This window comes from Salvelinus namaycush, chromosome 33, assembly GCF_016432855.1.
Source record: "Salvelinus namaycush isolate Seneca chromosome 33, SaNama_1.0, whole genome shotgun sequence".
NCBI lineage: Eukaryota > Metazoa > Chordata > Actinopteri > Salmoniformes > Salmonidae > Salvelinus > Salvelinus namaycush.
In genome coordinates, this window is record NC_052339.1 from 23,152,354 (window position 1) to 23,172,987 (window position 20,634).

Here is a 20,634-nt window from a genome sequence, read left to right on the forward strand (position 1 = left end):
GCTGTTATAGCAGCAACGTTCTAGTGGAAAGTCTTCCCAGAAGAGTGGAGGCTGTTACAGCAGCAGAGAAAGGGGACCATAAAACTCCATATTAATGCCCATGATTTTGGAATGAGATGTTCGACGAGCAGGTGTCCACATACTTTTGGCTATGTAGTGTATTATCTCACACAATGAAGCTTAACATTAGGACTAGGGTTGAGTAATCTGATCCTAAATCTGTTTGTAGGTGGCAACCTCCAACTCAATCTCTCCCCTGAGCATCGGTAAACAGAGGGCAGCTGCAGCTGTCATGGCGAACCGGTGGAAAATCAGCCCCCTGACATTTCCATTGTGTTGGGTCAAAGGAAAGATTGCACTGCAGTAATTACATTTGGGAGAGGAGAAGAGTGGAGAGGCAGGAAACCCTGGCTACCAGAGGTTGTCTGGACTACCTAATGTGTGTTGTGGGCCTGGAGCCCCATGGACTCCCGAGCCTCCAGCCTACTCACGCAGACCTGCTAAAGCCGCTGTCTAATCATGCTGGGAATCACTACACTGACTGACTGCCATAGTGGAGAGATGGGAGACGGTTTTCTGCTGCACCAGGCCTGGATTATTACACAGTTATTGAGGTCTTTGTTTTTGATCAGGAATCCAAAAGGGCCAACTCTCATCAACCACCTACTCCTTCACACCTGCTGAGTATGGGGCCCAGGCTGGCATGGCATCTCTCTCTGTTTATCTCAATTACTCTTTCTCTCTCTCCCTCACTTGCTCTCTATATGTCAGTACCCTCCTTTCTTCTCTCCCTCAATATTCTCTTACTCTCTCTCCCTTCCTCCATCCCTCTTTCTTCACCATTCAGTCCCTCCCTCCCTTCCTGATCCTCCTCTCTCACCATCTCCTTTAGTTAGGGTGATGTATGGTAACTCGTTAGCTTGGTATCAGCCCACCTCAGATGCACACAGATGGCAGGATCTGCTAAATATCAGCATCTTAACTCTTCCAACACCACCAAACGACAAGAGAAAGAGGAGGAGAATATTCCCTCCGTTCATCTCTTTGTTGGCTGCTGAAACATAATTAATTCATCACCTCTCCTTATATTAAGTGAGGCATTTGCACGGATAATTCATGTATTATGGATGCTTGGGGTATCAGTGTAACAAAATATTTTGACTGGTGCGATACAGAAAAACAACACAGAGGAACTGTAGATTATTAGCTAATTTTCCTCCCAACTTGGTTCTTTCTAGAGAAAAGAGTTGGTTCATTTCATTATCAGGTCTAGTTTGGCCTGTAAGATAGTGACTTTCTCCCTGCTAATGATGTGAGTTGTAGTGATCCTGCTGGCTTACATCTGAGCTAAGCTGCCTGTCTGCACACAGCCTGGTGGGGCAGAGACAGGAGTGCACCATGGGGTGTCGACTGGGTCTGCAATTAAACTACTAAGCTGTCTGTCTGTGGCGCGATTATCTGCCTATATGAGCAGTTAAAGGGATAATCCACATCCAGAAATAAAAATCAGGAAACTCCTGTCAATTTGGAGAAAGACTACGTTCTGTCAATGGGTAAAATAAACAATTCCATGATTTAACTTCTGAGTGGTCCGTCTGTGAAAATCAGGAAATCTTCTAGGAACGCGTCATAGCTACATAATTCTCATCACTGGAGATAGGGGATAACACATTATCACATTTTATAACGCTTTTAAAACAATTACCAGCACCCCAGATCAGCCAATAGATGGTATGGGCGTGTCTAAAACACACCCATCTGTTTATATCATCATGACAAAGTCAATATTTTGCTTAACGTGCTCAATCTAAACAGTGTACCAAATTATTCAACTCAGTTTCTCATTCAAGTACCATGTCGCAATTCGCCCTGTGTGTCTGTGGGAAACAGAGATATTACAGAAAGGAGGAGATAGGAATTCCATTGTGCAATGAATGGAGAAATGCCCCACTGTCAACCCATCGCATTCACATTGTCATGCTGCATCATGCAGTTGCTAAGCCAATCGTCACGGAATCCCTTCTCAAAGTCAGGGTATGAGTAGAGAAACCTGCCTATTTTCCTCGAAAGTACGTAATCTCACAATTCCAAAGCTAAATGATATTACAGAGAACAAGTTAATTATCTCACATCTTGGAAAATATTTGCAGTGTTGTACTTCTTGTTCACGAAATCTAAAGTTCATTTTTTGAGTTAGTCCTTTTTTGACTACCATTCACTCCTTGAAGGAGAGCTCTCCTTGTCCCAGAATCACCCAGAATACACCACACAACCCATTGACGACTTATGTGCAACGTACACAAGGTGCGTTAATATGATTGTAATGGAGTTTCCCATCACCTCAAAAGTATCTGTGGGAAAGTAACGACACTCTCGCTCTGGGCAGAGACTCCGTTTACAGCTCAGTGGCAGAGACGAACTGCAAGTTGAACTCAGTGAGATAGACTCCTAAACTGATAGTGCAGTTCGTTTAGGCGGTTTTAAGCTAACTAGCTACTTCACATGCTGATATTGACTTTGGTATTATTGTGTGCAGGTAGGTTTTCTAGCTAGCTGTCCCAGAGAAAAAGAGCATTTCATTGTGGGTTTTGTAGTAGACTTGAGCTGCAACAGATTTCCCAAAATTATTTTCACATGTTTCTACCAACCTTGCTATAACAACAAAATGAAATATTTGTTCACAAAAAATAATGTTTTCACATATTAGTGTTATTTAACACTATTGAACACTGGTAATCATAGGAATTAGTGGTTTGGGGTGGATTATCCCTTTAACCAAGGCCATAAGGCTAGAAAAAGAGAGCTCTTCTCCTTGGTATCCTCACCCCTTCTCTCCACTCCCCTCCTCCTCCTCCTCTCCTCTCCCCTTCTCTCCTCTCCTCTCCTCTCCTCTCTCCACTCCCCTCCTCCTCTCCTCTCCTCTCCCCCCCTACCATCCCATCCACTCACTCCTCTTCTCTTGCTCTAGACAGCCCAGAGCCCAACATATGCTCCTCACTGAGGGAGAGCCAGCCTGCAAACCAAATTAAACTCACCACATTCACACTAAACAACAATACCCTGCAGTAGGCCAGGCTTGGCCAGACTCCATTCCCAAACACACACACCACACACACCACACACACACACACACACACACACACACACACACACACACACACGCCTGCACTTCAGTCCGTGTGTTCCAAGTTTTGGACAATTTACTCACTCCATATTTTAAGTTGCAACCAAAAATTACAGAACGCACACGCACATACAGTGGGGAGAACAAGTATTTGATAACCTGCAAAATCGGCAGTGTTTCCTACTTACAAAGCATGTAGAGGTCTGTAATTTTATCATAGGTACACTTCAACTGTGAGAGACGGAATCTAAAACAAAAATCCAGAAAATCACATTGTATGATTTTTAAGTAATTCATTTGCATTTTATTGCATGACATAAATCAAATTGTATTACCAATTTATGTAGAAATCCAGGTAATTCCAAAGGGTTCACATACATTTTCTTGTCACTGTAATTAAATACGCCTTTGCCTATGCACCATTTGATGGTGCTAAATAAGTTGCAATCACAATAATACATTGCTGAGAGCTAATAGAAATAATTTGATCACTTGGGCTAAATGCTAGTTACTCTAAACTCTTATATATTTGATCTTAAAACCACTTAGTACTTATAAATCCAAAACGAAACCAACAGCAAGTATCCCAATGACAAACTCTACACACCGTTGTTTTGTGTGCAAGCTAATCACTGTAGTGCATGCTGGTCCTTTGGGAGTCGCAATGAAAAAGCTACATTAAAAATTTGGATCCCTTATTGGGCTTATCATGTTCAGTGGGCCTAATGAGGGCATATGTTCAGTGGGCCTAATGAGGGCATATGTTCAGTGGGCCTAATGAGGGCATATGTTCAGTGGGCCTAATGAGGGCATATGTTCAGTGGGCCTAATGAGGGCATATGTTCAGTGGGCCTAATGACCAGAAGTGTACTGTTCCCAGTGGAAGGTGCCCCTAATGACCATGTGGCCAGTGCAGTTCCCACATTTATGTGAACACTGAACTATTTCTATAGTACGCAGTATGTTTACACATAGGCCTATAGACCTCTACTTCCTGTCAATGTACAATAGGTAAGATGTCTTTTCAGTGCTTGTTTTTGCTATCTAACACTTGTGGGCTTGGTACAGTGCCTTCAATACATAACTTGAAATTACGTGTTATTACAGAATGCAACCAGAGACAACCAGCACAGTTTACCTTTGGTTTGAACTTAGATTTTACAGACCGGCAAAAACCTCCCACTTGGATGAATATTCATCACCATGTTGGCAGATGGTAATGTTAAAACTGCTCTGTCCTGGAAGCCTGCATCACCACATTGGATACACACAGATCATTGCTCTTAGGCATGAATTATACATCTCAATACTCCACAATTGTTCAGAACAAACTTTGAGTGAAATAAATGGAAACGGGCTCCCGAGAGGTGCAGCGGTCTAAGGCACTGCATCACAGTGCTAGAGGCATCACTACAGATCCGGGTTCGATCCTGGGCTGTGTCGCAGCCGGCCGCGACCGGGAGACCCATGAGGCGGCGCACAATTGGCCCAGCATCGTCCTGGTTAGGGGAGGGTTTGGCCGACTGGGATGTCCGTGTTCTATCGCGCTCTAGCAACTCATTGTGGTGGCCGGGCACATGCACACTGACTTCGGTCGCCAGCTGTACGGTGTTTCCTTCGACACATTGGTGCAGCGGGCTTCCGGGTTAAGCGAGCAGTTTGTCAAGAAGCAGTGCGGCTTGGCGGGGTCGTGTTTCGGAGGACGCACGGCTCTCGATCTTCACCTCTCCCAAGTCCGTACGGGAGTTGCAGCGATGGGACAAGACTAACTACTAATTGGGGAGAAAAAGGGGTAAAGAAATCAAATCAAATCAATAAATATATGGAAACACATGGTTAATACCAAGTATTCAGATATTGTCCATGAAATTCCTTTGACTGAGGGCCACATAAAGATGTACCCACCGTGTGTGGTTGGGTTTGGCAAAACAAATTACAAAAGTATATGTGACGGGGGGCTTCCGGTGACGCAACTTAGGAAATGGCTGCCTAGTTTTTCGTACTGCACATCGGTTGGGTATTTCCCCCCCCAAATTCTAGTATTTTCTCTGAGCATTATAATAACTTACGCAAAATGGAAAAGGGGAAAATAGGAAAAGGTCGCGGAGCTACAACAACAGCCCGTAACAAGACAGCAGAAGATATAATCGTCGATGAACCCGAGATGGCTAATGCTAGAGCAAATAAGATAGCAGCAGCAAAAGAACCCTCATTTTGTGAGGTGATGAAGGAGGAATTGCGCGAGGCGCTCACAGGCTTACGAGAGGAACTTCGAGAAGATGTAAGAAAATAACTAAATGAGTTCAAGAAGGACATTAACCAGAAACTGGAAGAAAACAAATTAGAACTTCACAGCATATCTACAAGAATGGGGGACGCAGAACAGCGCATTATGGAAACGGACACATGGAACTTCGCAGTCAAGGAAATACTTGAACAGTCACTGAAAAGCCAACACACACTACAGGCAAAAGTGACAGAACTCGAAGGTTTCTCACGTCGAAACAACATTAGATTTTATAACGTAGTAGAGGGCGCAGAAAAAGACTCTATGCCCAACTTCGTGGAGGGTCTATTCAAGGACATACTTGAAGACGACACTGACCTGGGAATCAAGAGAGCACACCGAGCTCTGGCGTCAAACCCCCCCAGCGGCGCCCCACCAAGACCCATAGTAGTACGGTTCCTAAAATTCCCAGTCAAAGAGAAAGTCTTACATGCAACCTGGAAAAAGCCTGTTAGCTTCCAAGGCCAACGAGTGTTCTTTGATCATGACTACGCGGGAGAGATACTGAAAAGAAGGAAAGAATACACCCCCATTAAGAAAGCACTTAAAGAGAAGGGGATTCGCTTCCAAACACCATTCCCAGCAAAAATGCGGGTATTTCTGAAAAATGGCCCGGTTACATACGAGCATGCAGACGAGGCGGCTGAGGACCTGAAGTCAAGGGGCTTCCCAGTGGAGTATACCGCCAGGAGAAAGGCGACATCACCAGCGCAAAGACTCGAGCAGGTACTCCCATGGATCGTTGTCGACAAGCAGGGTCATGGAGAAAGAGGGAAAGCATCCCGGAGAGGACGTTCACATCCGAGAGAGACTCAGGCATTTCCAACGGGAAGATGTAAGACACTGAATCGGATTTAACAGAATTAATAGTTACCGCGAGCGGTTAAGACGTTGGGTTGTTACGGTTGACATTGCAATAGGTAAAATATCTCCCCTATTTTCCCCCAATGCTGAACAAGGGTGAGTAGCCAAAAGCATGTGTTCTTTATGAACACACTAAGTAGCGTCACGTTAATAACATATATATTAGCTAAGGATTAATGACACATTGACCATGGGGCGACAGAAGGGCATATCATGGGGAGGATTCATGATATGCACGCATGACCGATATAGTTTCACTTGTAATTAACCGATGTGTATAAGCGACGAAATAGGCGCCCTTATTATTTTTGGTTCCACCAGGTTTTGTTTGTGACTACATCACGCATTTTCATATCTGAACGAGGGGCCCATCCTGCGGACAGGCTCATCCCCTCAAACCCCAGAGGCAAGAGACAGTCCTCTGACATGGGAGTCCAAATACCAAAGTATTTTCCCACTTTGGTTTACTTTATTATCGTTCTAGGTTTTTCGTTCATTTTTAGGCTCAAGATAAGCAGGCAGATATGGTGCATAGGTTTTTTTATTTATATCGATGCATCATCAGGAATTTAAGGTCATAAGTCTCAATGTAAACGGACTGGGGAGTGCCATCAAGAGAAGTAAGGTAATAGCAAAGATGAAACGGGAGAGAGGTGACATACTATTCTGGCAGGAAACTCACTTATCCACACCTGAACACGAGAAACTCAAGAAAATGGGATATAGGAACACTTTTTTTTTCTTCTTACAAAATGGGTAGAAGGGGAGTTGCAATCTTGATCCCAAATTCAGTTAATTTTGAGTTTGTGTCAGAAATAAAAGACAAGGAGGGTAGATTTATACTTGTTAAATGTAAACTGGATAACAAGGAAGTTACATTATTTAATGTATACGCACCCCCAGGGAGTGACATGGTCTTCTACGGGAAGGTGTTTGATTTAATTGCCACAGAAACCACTGGCACTCTTATCTGTGGAGGGGATTTTAACACAATTCTAAACTCAAAATTGGACAGCACAAATCAAAATAGGAAAATGAGCCTAGTTGCCAAAAAGATCAATAGGATACTGCAGGATCTAGGACTGCTCAATGTATGGCGTAACACCCACAAGACCGATAAGGAAAATACTTTTTACTCAGCCCGCCACACTGAATACTCCAGGTTAGACTACTTTTTTTATGTACAGTGCAGATAGACACAGGCTTAAGGATTGTAGGATCGGGCAGAGCGACTTATCAGATCATAATGGAGTTTACCTTACTCTACACCTTGATAGAAAACGAAGAAATACTATATGGAGTAGAGGTCGACCGATTAAATCGGAATGGCCGATTAATTAGGGCCGATTTCAAGTTTTCATAACAAATCGGAAATCGGTATTTTTGGGGTCCGATTTGCCGAAATTATTATTATATATTTTTTTTTATATACCTTTATTTAACTAGGCAAGTCAGTTAAAAACACATTCTTATTTTCAATGACGGCCTAGGAACGGTGGGTTAACTGCCTTGATCAGGGGCAGAATGACAGATTTTTACCTTGTCAGCTCGGGGGATCCAATCTTGCAACCTTACAGTTAACTAGTCCAACGCAATAACGACCTGCCTCTCTCTCGTTGCACTCCACAAGGAGACTGCCTGTTACGCGAATGCAGGAAGCCAAGGTAAGTTGCTAACTAGGATTAAACTTATCTTATAAAAAACAATCAATCATAACCACTAGTTAACTACACATGGTTGATGATATTACTAGATATTATCTAGCGTGTCCTGCGTTGCATATAATCTGACTGAGCATACAAGCAAGTAAACATTCATTCAAACAGCACTTTCGTGCGTTTTGCCAGCAGCTCTTCGTTGTGCGTCAAGCATTGCGCTGTTTATGACTTCAAGCCTATCAACTCCCGAGATGAGGCTGGTGTAACCGAAGTGAAATGGCTAGCTAGTTAGCGCGCGCTAATAGCGTTTCAAACGTCACTCGCTCTGAGCCTTCTAGTAGTTGTTCCCCTTGCTCTGCATGGGTAACGCTGCTTCGATGGTGGCTGTTGTCGTTGTGTTGCTGGTTCGAGCCCAGGGAGGAGCGAGGAGAGGGACGGAAGCTATACTGTTACACTTGCAATACTAAAGTGCCTATAAGAACATCCAATAGTCAAAGGTTAATGAAATACAAATGGTATAGAGGGAAATAGTCCTATAATTCCTATAATAACTACAACCTAAAACTTATTATCTGGGAATATTGAAGACTCATGTTGAAAGGAACCACCAGCTTTCATATGTTCTCATATGTTCTGAGCAAGGAACTTAAACGTTAGCTTTCTTACATAGCACATATTGCACTTTTACTTTCTTCTCCAACACTTTGTTTTTGCATTATTTAAACCAAAATGAACATGTTTCATTATTTACTTGAGGCTAAATAGATTTTATTGATGTATTATATTAAGTGTTCATTCAGTATTGTTGTAATTGTCATTATTACAAAAAATACAATTTAAATTTAAAAATAAAAAACTGCCGATTAATCGGTATCGGCTTTTTTGGTCCTCCAATAAATCGGTATCGGCGTTGAAAAATCATAATCGGTCGACCTCTAATATGGAGACTTAATACAAGCATGCTGAATGATCCAGCATTCAAGGAATCAATAAAGACAGAATTGAACATCTATCTGGAGAATAATGATAATGGGGAAGTATCTCCTGCTACATTGTGGGATGCAGCTAAGGCGGTTATTAGAGGAAAGATCATAGCCACATCATCTCTCAAGAAAAAGATTAAAGCACAGAAACTGCTGAAATTACAGGAAACCCTAAGAAACTTAGAACGATCTCATAGTCAATACAAAGACCCTCTTATATTACGAGAGATTCAAAAGGTAAAACAGGAAATTGACCAGATTTATAGAGAAGAAGTAGAGAAAAAGCTCAGGTTCCTGAAACAACGATATTATGAAGCAGGCTCAAAGGCAACCAAATTACTAGCATGGAGACTCAGGAAACAACAAGCACAGAATACCTTTTTCAAAATAAAAGACCCCAAAACAAAAAAGATCACATGCAAATTATATGAAATACAGAATGCATTTGAATCATATTACACAAATCTGTACAAGCAACCAGAGAAGGCAGATGCACAGACAATAGAGCACTTTTTGAACTCACTTGATCTCCCCTCAATTGGGACAGAGCAAAATGAGACTAACTTTAGAAATATCCACCGAAGAAATTAATAAAGCAATATCTCAACAAGTCACCAGGCACTGATGGCTTCCCTTCAGAATGGTTCAAGACCTTCAGAGAACAATTAGCACCTCTACTTAAGGCCTGTTTTAAACTGGACTCTGAGGGAAGGGGGTCTCCCACCGTCATGGAGAGAGGCCATCATATCTGTAATCCCAAAAGAGGGTAAAGATAAGAAAGAATGCAGTTCATATAGACCTATCGCAATTCTTAACACAGATTATAAACGATATGCATCAATAATAGCAGTAATCAATAATCCCAGAATTGATTGACGGAGATCAAACTGGTTTCATACAAAATAGGCAGACACAGGACAATATAAGGAGAACACTACATGTCATGGACCATATTACTCAGAATACGACAAGTGCAATATTAATCAGTCCAGATGCAGAAAAAGCATTTGATTCAGTGGGATGGGATTACCTATTCCAAGTTATGGAAAGATTTGGTATCAACAAAGAAGTGATACAGTGCATCAAAACACTGTATTCATGTCTGACCGCTAGAATAAAGATAAATGAACATTTGACGCGAACGAAAAAATTAGAGCGAGGGGCAAGACAAGGCTGTAATCTTTCACCCACGCTCTTCTCCTTGTACCTCGAACCATTAGCACAGGCAATAAAACAGGACCCAACCTTAGAGGGAGTAACAATAAGAGGCAGTGAACATAAGATATGCATGTATGCTGATGACGTTCTGTTATTCCTTAAAGACCCAGGCTCAAGCGTACCTAGATTGATGGATGTTTTACAAACATTTGGAAGATATTCAGGGTATGTGCTTAACGTACACAAGACCCAAGCCCTAGTATATAATTATACCCCACAGGAAGAGCTGAAGAGTAGGTATAACTTCCACTGGACCTCTTCATCCATTAAATATCTTGGAGTATATCTACCAAAAGATACACCCAAACTTTATTGCATGAATTACAATCACATCAACAAGAAAATATATGATGACCTAGACAGGTGGAACTCACTTCCCTTAGATCTTAGTAGTAGAATTGAAACAATCAAAATGAACATCCTGCCAAGGTTACTGTATTTGTTCCAATCACTGCCCGTAGAAATCCCGCCTAAACAGTTTAGGGATAAATGGATACCAAGGTTTATCTGGAACAGTAAGAGACCAAGAACTAGATATACAACATTACAATTACCAAAAAACGGTGGGGGTATGGTCTTACCAATCCTAAAAGATGATTATGTGTCAGCCCAATTGAGACCTCCGGTGTGTTGGTGCAATTCAGAATACGAATCCAAATGGAAAGACATCGAGACTACTTTGACAGGGATACCCATACAGTCAGTTTTGGGAAATAAGGACATAGTAAAATAAATATACAAAAGACAAAATCAGTGGATTAATTTCTCTCTGAAGACATGGTTTAGGGTAGTTAAGCAAAAATAATTTAGACAGAGAGATCAAACAGCTGAGTTGGCCCGCATACGACCCCAGCTTCATCCCTGCAACTCAGGACAGCAGATTTAAACAATGGACGCAGAAAGGCATCACATCATTCAGTACAATTATAAGGAATGGGAACCTAGATAACTTCCAGGACCTAAGTAAAAAACATGGCTTGGATAAACAACATTTTTACAGATACCTACAAGTTCGACACTATTTCTTAAGGGAGATAAAAGTGACTGACCCTCGAGCACCTCCAAAATTAATCCAAGTATTCACTAACGCATACAACTTGGGGAGTAACAAAAAAACGATTTAAAATCTCTACTTGGGTATTCAATCCTCAAAGAAACATTCTCCAAACTATATTAAAAAGAAATGGGAGGAGGAACTTGACATTGAAATAACTGATGAAACATGGTTGAACATATTAGAGACTCAACAAAGCTCCACCAACTCAAAGTCATGGAGAGAATTCTGTTGGAAGAATGTTATACGTTTCTTCATAACACCTAAACTGAAATCAAAACAGACTGGCTCCCTACACCCTTGTTGGAGAGAATGTTATACGTTACTTCATAACACCTACACTGAAATCAAAACAGACTGGCTCACCACACCCTTGTTGGAGAGAATGTTATACGTTACTTCATAATACCTACACTGAAATCAAAACAGACTGGCTCACCACACCCTTGTTGGAGAGAATGCGGTCTATTGAGGGTGGACCACTCTCATATCTTTTGGTCTTGCCCCGCAATCGAAACTTACTGGGTAGAAATATGATCTAACATTGGAAAAATAATGGGATTTGACATAGAACAAACATTCATTTCTTTGTACTTGGGTGAAATACCTGATAACTTAACTTACACAATAGAGAAAAGTACCTCTTGAAGGTCCTACTGGCAGCCAGTAAAAAGGCTATCACTAGGAAATGGCTACAAAAAGACCCTCCCACAGAAATACGCCACATGGAGCGTATGACCTTTGCTTTAAGAACTCAACAGGAGAGAGGTCAGGAATACTGGGAGAAATGGGTTTTGTACTTGGAAAAGGTCTAATTCAAAGATGTCAATGTAACTGAAATGATGATATGATGATGAAGGTATGACGTGCACTGTAACTGATATGATGATGAAGGTATCATCACTGTAACTGATATGATGATGAAGGTATCATCACTGTAACTGATATGATGATGAAGGTATCATCACTGTAACTGATATGATGATGAAGGTATCATCACTGTAACTGATATGATGATGAAGGTATCATCACTGTAACTGATATGATGAAGGTATCATCACTGTAACTGATATGATGAAGGTATCATCACTGTAACTGATATGATGAAGGTATCATCACTGTAACTGATATGATGATATGATGATGAAGGTATCATCACTGTAACTGATATGATGATGAAGGTATCATCACTGTAACTGATATGATGATATGATGATGAAGGTATCATCACTGTAACTGATATGATGATGAAGGTATCATCACTGTAACTGATATGATGATGAAGGTATCATCACTGTAACTGATATGATGATGAAGGTATCATCACTGTAACTGATATGATGATATGATGATGAAGGTATCATCACTGTAACTGATATGATGATATGATGATGAAGGTATCATCACTGTAACTGATATGATGATGAAGGTATCATCACTGTAACTGATATGATGATATGATGATGAAGGTATCATCACTGTAACTGCCAGATTTTTGTGTTCTTTTATTTGACTTTATTTGTACTTTCTTTGTGTTCCTACAATAAAAACAAAGTATTAAAAAAATATATATATATGTTTTGATTTGTTTAACACTTTGTTGGTTACTACATGATTCCATATGTGTTATTTCATAGTTTTGATGTCTTCACTATTATTCTACAATGTAGAAAATAGTACAAATAAAGAAAAACCCTTGAATGAGTAGGTGTTCAAAAAATAATAATAAAAAAAATAAAAGTACATGTGACAAAAATAGGCCATAACAGACTGTAGATAGCTGTTAAAAGTTTTCGGAGAGAAAAACATTCCCGAAAGGCCTTTTAAGGAACTGTATTCTGCTATCAGCGCACACATTCTTCCTGAATAGTACATCATATATTCTGTTCATACTTATATATAGCTTCATCTTCATTACCATCCACACTCAGGAGGAAAACAGTTTGCCATAGTAGTTGCTCCATAACTTTGTTCATGTCAACCTTACTTTTGGGAAGGTTAATAAGCAGCATATTACAGCATATTAGAAATTTGTTGCACGCCTCTGTTCCGCATCATATGAATTAAATGAGATCTACTATTGGTCAGCTCACATTGCTTAATTTAAAAGGATTCGTAGTTACTGCTGTAGTTATAGTAGATACAGTCTTGATTCAGTAGCATTAAAGCTACAATACCTAACTTTTTGGGCGACCTGACCAAATTCATATAGAAATGTGAGTTATAGATCTGTCATTCTCATTGACAGCAAGTCTAAGAAGCGGTATATCTGTTCTATGTGCCCTATTTCTATGCTTCCCGCTCTTATGTTTTGTTTTTGCGTATTTTACTTTGGGTTTTGTACACCAGCTTCAAACAGCTGAAAATACAATATTTTGGGTTATTGAAAACATATTTCACAGCGGTTTGGATAGTACAATGATTCTCTACACTACACATTGCTTGTTTTGTCATATAAACTGACAAAATACAGTACTGTATACAGAGGACTGCCAGTGACATCCTAGATATGACCACGTTCATGAAACCACGGCTATACACTGTATATAAGCCAGTTTAAGCCTGCATAAGATTGCACTGATACTGTACAGTGTAGGCATATACTGTGGACAGACTGCTATATCCCCGCAGCAGGCCTTTGTGTGTGTGAACTGAATGTATTCACAGGCTGCAGTGAGCTGGGAAAGCGGAGGACTGTGGAATGAGAGAAATGTGCAGCAGCCCTACTGAACTCTGGAAGAGCCCTGACCTCTGGAAGAGCCCGGACCTCGCTGCGGCTGGCAGCTCCTTCCCTCCCCGTGACTCAATGTCTGGGTTTAAAGTTGATCCAACAACTTGTTCTGAAAACAACACAGTAGCCCCTCCCCTTCCCCCTTAACTGATTGGAGAGAGTCAGGTAGGTGTTTACAAGCATTATGGTATCTCTACCTCACCTTCCAATGGACTGATAGAGAGCATCTGTTATATTCTTTTAGCCCATTTGGTCCATACTGCAAGCACCAAAATACTTGGGGTTGTTTTCAGGAGGATGTAAATATGCTGATTTATCTCACTGCAGAAAAATCACATATTGGTTACGGACTTGGAAGTCAGCCCGGCGTTGGCAAACTATTTATTCATCATGAATGAAATGGACCATAAACCGCATTCTCAGAATTGGAGGACAGCGCCAGCTACTGCACCTAGGCATCTTTGATGTCTCCAGAGTCTCTCTTCCATCCATCTACCGTTCTCCCTCCCTCTCTCTCCCTATCTCTCTCATCAGACCTACTCTGATCTTAGGATGAATGTACTCCTGCTTCCGTCACTGTTTTGCCTCTCTGTGACAATGTGAGAACCCTTCACTATGCAAGCTGACGCAGGATGTATCCCTAAACAACAGCAAAGGTCAAGTTCACAGTGAAAATGAGAACAAACTAAATCTGAGGCTGACAACTTAGTTTCAACAAAATAAATGTAATGGCTTAGATAGTGTTACAATGAATATCACAAAGCTACAAGAAGAGTTCAAATAGGGCTGTAACATGCAACGCCTTTGAACAACACTCTGCCTATTCAGTATCAGCATAAGGCTAGTGGACTAGGGCTAGTGGGTAGGGGACTACGGCTAGTGGGCAGGGGACTACGGCTAGTGGGTAGGGGACTACGGCTAGTGGATAGGGGACTAGGGCTAGTGGATAGGGGACTAGGGCTAGTGGATAGGGGACTAGGGCTAGTGGGTAGGGGACTAGGGCTAGTGGGTAGGGGACTAGGGCTAGTGGGTAGGGGACTAGGTCTAGTGGGTAGGGGACTAGGGCTAGTGGGTAGGGGACTAGGGCTAGTGGGTAGGGGACTAGGGCTAGTGGGTAGGGGACTAGGGCTAGTGAGTAGGGGACTAGGGTAGGGGGGTAGGGGACTAGGGCTAGGGGGACTAGGGCTATTGGACATGGGGTAGTGGGTAGGGGACTAGGGGTAGTGGGTAGGAGACTAGGGGTAGTGGACTAGAGCTAGGGGGACTAGGGCTATTGGACTAGGGGTAGTGGGTAGAAGACTAGGGGTAGTGGACTAGGGCTAGGGGGACTAGGGCTATTGGACTAGGGGTAGTGGGTAGGAGACTAGGGGTAGTGGGTAGGGGACTAGGGCTAGTGGGTAGGGGACTAGGGTTAGTGGGTAGGGAACTAGGGGTAGTAGGTAGGGAACTAGGGGTAGTAGGTAGGGGACTAGGGCTAATGGGTAGGGGACTAGGGCTAATGGGTAGGGGACTAGGGCTAGTGGGCAGGGGACTACGGCTAGTGGGTAGGGGACTAAGGCTAGTGGGTAGGGGACTAAGGCTAGTGGATAGGGGACTAGGGCTAGTGGATAGGGGACTAGGGCTAGTGGATAGGGGACTAGGGCTAGTGGGTAGGAGACTAGGGCTAGTGGGTAGGGGACTAGGGCTAGTGGGTAGGGGACTAGGGCTAGTGGGTAGGGGACTAGGTCTAGTGGGTAGGGGACTAGGGCTAGTGGGTAGGGGACTAGGGCTAGTGGGTAGGGGACTAGGGCTAGTGAGTAGGGGACTAGGGCTAGTGAGTAGGGGACTAGGGGACTAGGGCTAGGGGGACTAGGGCTATTGGACATGGGGTAGTGGGTAGGGGACTAGGGGTAGTGGGTAGGAGACTAGGGGTAGTGGACTAGAGCTAGGGGGACTAGGGCTATTGGACTAGGGGTAGTGGGTAGAAGACTAGGGGTAGTGGACTAGGGCTAGGGGGACTAGGGCTATTGGACTAGGGGTAGTGGGTAGGAGACTAGGGGTAGTGGGTAGGGGACTAGGGTTAGTGGGTAGGGAACTAGGGGTAGTAGGTAGGGAACTAGGGGTAGTAGGTAGGGAACTAGGGGTAGTAGGTAGGGGACTAGGGCTAATGGGTAGGGGACTAGGGCTAATGGGTAGGGGACTAGGGCTAATGGGTAGGGGACTACGGCTAATGGGTAGGGGACTAGGGCTAATGGGTAGGGGACTAGGGCTAGTGGGTAGGGGACTAGGGCTAGTGGGTAGGGGACTAGGGCTAGTGGGTAGGGGACTAGGGCTAGTGGGTAGGGGACTAGGGCTAGTGGGTAGGGGACTAGGGCTAGTGGGTAGGGGACTAGGGCTAGTGGGTAGGGGACTAGGGTTAGTGGGTAGGGGACTAGGGTTAGTGGGTAGGGAACTAGGGGAAGTAGGTAGGGAACTAGGGGTAGTAGGTAGGGAACTAGGGGTAGTAGGTAGGGAACTAGGGGTAGTGTGTAGGGGACTAGAGGTAGTGTGTAGGGGACTAGGGGTAGTAGGTAGGGATTGGGATTATCTTGGAAGTGTGTACAACGTGTCTCAAAGAGGGGGACAGTGAGGACTGAATGTATCATGATCAGAGGGACTGTCATTGAGAGGGCAGTAGACTGGAAGTAATGGCATTCTCTCTGAGATGTCTCTGTGCCTCAAGGCAAGAGGAGAGATTACGTAAGTAATCTGGTACTGGGTCACCCAGTTGTTTAGACAGGAAGTGGTTACTTCAGACTCAAAGTTTCTAATTGTTTTAGGATGAGCAGCCTTCAAAATGTCCATCCATGCCTCCAATACGCTTATAAATAGAATCACAGCTGGTTATCTTTTTTTTTTTAAACGAATTCAGGCACACCTTTAGAATCTGTAATATTTATAGGCCACGACACAGGCCTAAAGCATAATAAAGCAGTGGTAAACTCACTGCTCTTCAACACCCACACGCTGTGGTGCTCTGACTAATCTGGGCTGTTCACTTCATGAATGCAGGGGGAGCGTTGTTCCTACTATGAACTCTCCTCCTACTTAAGATAACCTCACACAACTCCAGGAAGTACAAAGCCTAATCCTCATATAAACCCAGTAGCCTATGTAAGACAATAGGGAAAGAATACAGAGATGTCTAATAAAATATTTCTATTATCATAGTTCAGATAATTTACATTAAAAGAGCAAGTTTTAGTAAACATGCTAACATGTAGTGAATACTCAATGGTGTTACTAACAGTGTAATAACATTATAATAGCATTGCATATTGGCTAATACCAATGTAGTCTAGTATTGTGCATTCCCTATCCCCCAAAACCGTTGAGACAGGTACAGTAAGACAGGCTAGACTTACTGGCTGCTCAACAACAAAGGTGGGCCAATTTGTTTCACCAGCAGTGTCAGATTACTGGTAAAGCAGAAGAGAGCCTAACTTGTTCCAAACAGGCCTAGCACACATCCTGGTGTTGAGACACGGACCAGAAACTATCAGGACAAAACCTGTTCTGAGTTGCACGACAGATTAAAATGATTACGTAAAGTTTAGTTGAGCCTTCCGCTTTCTATGTCCAACATAATGCAACCCGACATAGGACCAATGGAGATAAGGCTAGAGTGTAAAGACGAGCCTCTGCTTAATGCACCTGCTGCGAGTGTGAATGATGCCATGCTGATAATGTAACATGATACACTATATAGACGGAAGTATGTGGACACCCCTTCAAATTAGTGGATTTGGCTTTTTCAGCTACACCCGTTGCTGACAGGTGTATAAAATTGAGCACACCGCCATGCAATCTCCATAGACAAACATTGTCAGTATAATGGCCTTACTGAAGAGCTCAGTGACTTTCAATGTGGCACCGTCATAGAATGCCACGTTTCCAACAAGTCAGTTCATCAAATTTCTTCCCAACTAGAGCTGCCCTGGTCAACTGCAAGTGCTGCTATTGTGAAGTGGAAACGTCTAGGAGAAACAACAGCTCAGCCACGAAGTGGTAGGCCACACAAGCTCACAGAACGGGACCGCTGAGTAGTGAAGCGCGTAACGCGTAAAACTTGTCTGTCCTCGGTTGCAACACTCACTACCGAGTTCCAAACTGCCTCGGGAAGCAACGTGAGCACAATAACTGTTCGTCGGGAGCTTCGTGAAATAGATTTCCATGGCCGAGCAGCCGCACACAAGGCTAAGATCACCATGCACAATGCCAAGCGTCGGCTGGAGTGGAAAAAGCTCGCCGCCATTGGACTCTGGAGCAGTGGAAACACGTTCTTTGGAGTGATGAATCATGCTTCACCATCTGGCAGTCCGACGGACTAATCTGGGTTTGGTGGATGCCAGCAGAACGCTTCCTGCGCGAATACATAGTGCCAACTGTAAAGTTTGTTGGAGGAGGTATAATGGTCTGGGGCTGTTTTTCATGGTTCGGGATAGGCCCCTTACTTCCAGTGAAGGGAAATCTTAACACTACAGCATACAATGACATTCTAGACGATTCTGTGTTTCCAACTTTTTGGCAACAGTTTGGGGAAGGCCCTTTCCTGTTTCAGCATGACAATGCCCCTGTGCACGAAGCGAGGTCCATACAGAAATGGTTTGTCGAAATCGGTGTGGAAGAACTTGACTGGCCTGCACAGAGTCCAGACCTCAACCCTATTGAACACCTCTGGGATGAATGCGGAATAGAGTCTGAATGCCGACTGCGAGCCAGGCCTAATCGACCAACATCAGTGGCCGACCTCACTAATATTCTTGTGGCTGAATGGAAGTAAGTCCCCGCAGCAATGTTCCAACATCTAGTGGAAAGCCTTCCCAGAAGAGTGGAGGCTGTTATAGCAGCAGGGGGGGACCAACTCCATATTAATGCCCATGATTTTGGAATAAGATGTTCGACGAGCAGGTGTCAACATACACTACATGGCCAAAAGTATATGCCACTTGCCCGCCGTGGTGCAGGTGTTTTTGGGGACAACCCAGACCTGGACATAAACGCAGATCCAGTCTCCAAAGATACCACAGTAGCCAACATTCACTGCCAGGCGATAGGCTACATTCTTTCAACACCACTCCCTCTCCAGCCACGCAGGGCAGTCTGGATTTCCAGAGCAGAGCAGACAGACACTGCTTCGTATGACACAGAAGATCCCACCAGAAAAAAGTAAAAGTGTTGAGGCTAAATTATTTTCACATATCGTCCTAACAATTTAATGAAGAATGACTCATTTGAAATTAACATTGTCGGTAGCTTCTTCTTCTTGGAGGAAGAATTGTAGCTATAGAGGCTACGAGTGGCCGTAGCCTACAGCCTATGACTTGCAGACAAATGCAGTTCCATTAGGTTGTATCATTGGTAATAATAACAGTGCCAGTTTGCTTTCAGGTAATAGCTGTCTATTTATTTCAAAAGGGCTGAATTATCAGTTACATGCGTAATAAACTGGTGTAGCAGCTTGCAAATGTCAAAGGAGGCACCCACCCCTGTCACTTGCACCATTTCCGTATTCACATAGTAAAGCAATGATTATCTCCGAGCCTATAATGCAACCTCGATAGTTGTATATTCAACACTTATATCCCATCCTTCACCAGAATAACTCCTAAATTATCGGGCGAAAAGCCATACAACCCGTTTAGCTCTACAATGTTGCCAACAGATTCTAGGAAGATTTTTTGCGACATTGTAGCAGCCGAAAACCTATCAAGCAGGATAAGCAGAGATGCATGACGTGGGCAAATCAATGACAACCTAAGATTGTGATAATGCCAGAACTTACCAAGTGCCACCTCGCAGGCTTTGCGCAATTGTGAATGATGAGACTTTTTAACCTCCTTGTCGGCCAGGATCTTCTCCAAAGCTCTTGTTAAAAACATGTTTTTCGTCTTTTTGCCCTCATACATGACGCACCGGAATTGGGGCGAGGAGCCTGTCCAAAGGGCAGCAGCCGTTTCAGACCGATGTATTCTGTTCGAGATGACAGCGGCAGTTGCTCTAACATACAGACATAAATAAAGACAGAAGGTGGGGTAAATCCCTCAGATTTCCATTAGCAACCTGCCTAGCTGCGCCATGTTGAAAGGAAGCGACGTCACGCACTTTAAAACTGGCCGCAGTGAGGCAGCAGGATGATCCAGGCAGCAGTTCAAGGAGCGGAAATAGAGAGAGAGAGCGAGCGAGGGGCTGTGTGTGTGTTTGTGCGTGTGTATGGTATATGAATAGTATCAATAGGTCTCCTTTTGAATAAATATAGTTAACCTAACCTTAATAGAAAATGACTCAAGTAAAAGTGAAAGTCAGTAAAATACTACTCGAGTAAAAGTCTAAAAGTATTAGGTTTTAAATATACTCAAGTATCAAAAGTAAAAGTACAACTATAAATCATTTCAAATTGCCTATGTTAATCAAACCAGATGGCACAATTGTATTATTTTATTTTATTTAAGGATAACCAGGGGCACAATACAACACGCAGACAACATTTACAAATGAAGCATGTGTTTAGGGATTCTGCCAGATCAGAGGCAGTAGGGATGTTCTCTTGATAAGTTTGTGAATTGGACCGTTTTCCTGTCCTGCTAATCATTCAAAATACTTTTGGGGGTCAGGGAAAATATATTGAGTAAAAATTACATTATTTTCTTTAGGAATGTAGTGAAGTAAAATAAAAAGTTGTAAAAATATATAGTAA

General features: G+C 43.0%; 1 protein-coding gene across 5 annotated transcripts in view; it reads right to left on the bottom strand.

The window, feature by feature from the left end:
• LOC120028102 (brefeldin A-inhibited guanine nucleotide-exchange protein 1-like) overlaps positions 1–20,032 on the bottom strand; it is a 112,391-nt gene extending 92,359 nt beyond the window's left edge. For all 5 annotated transcript variants that reach the window (XM_038973273.1, XM_038973275.1, XM_038973271.1 and 2 more), the window contains exon 1: positions 19,723–20,032. In XM_038973273.1, the coding sequence (XP_038829201.1) occupies positions 19,723–19,846 (124 nt within the window). In that variant the 5' untranslated portion in view covers positions 19,847–20,032. The remainder of the gene's footprint in view (positions 1–19,722) is intronic.
• Between the last annotated feature and the right edge of the window lie 602 nt (positions 20,033–20,634).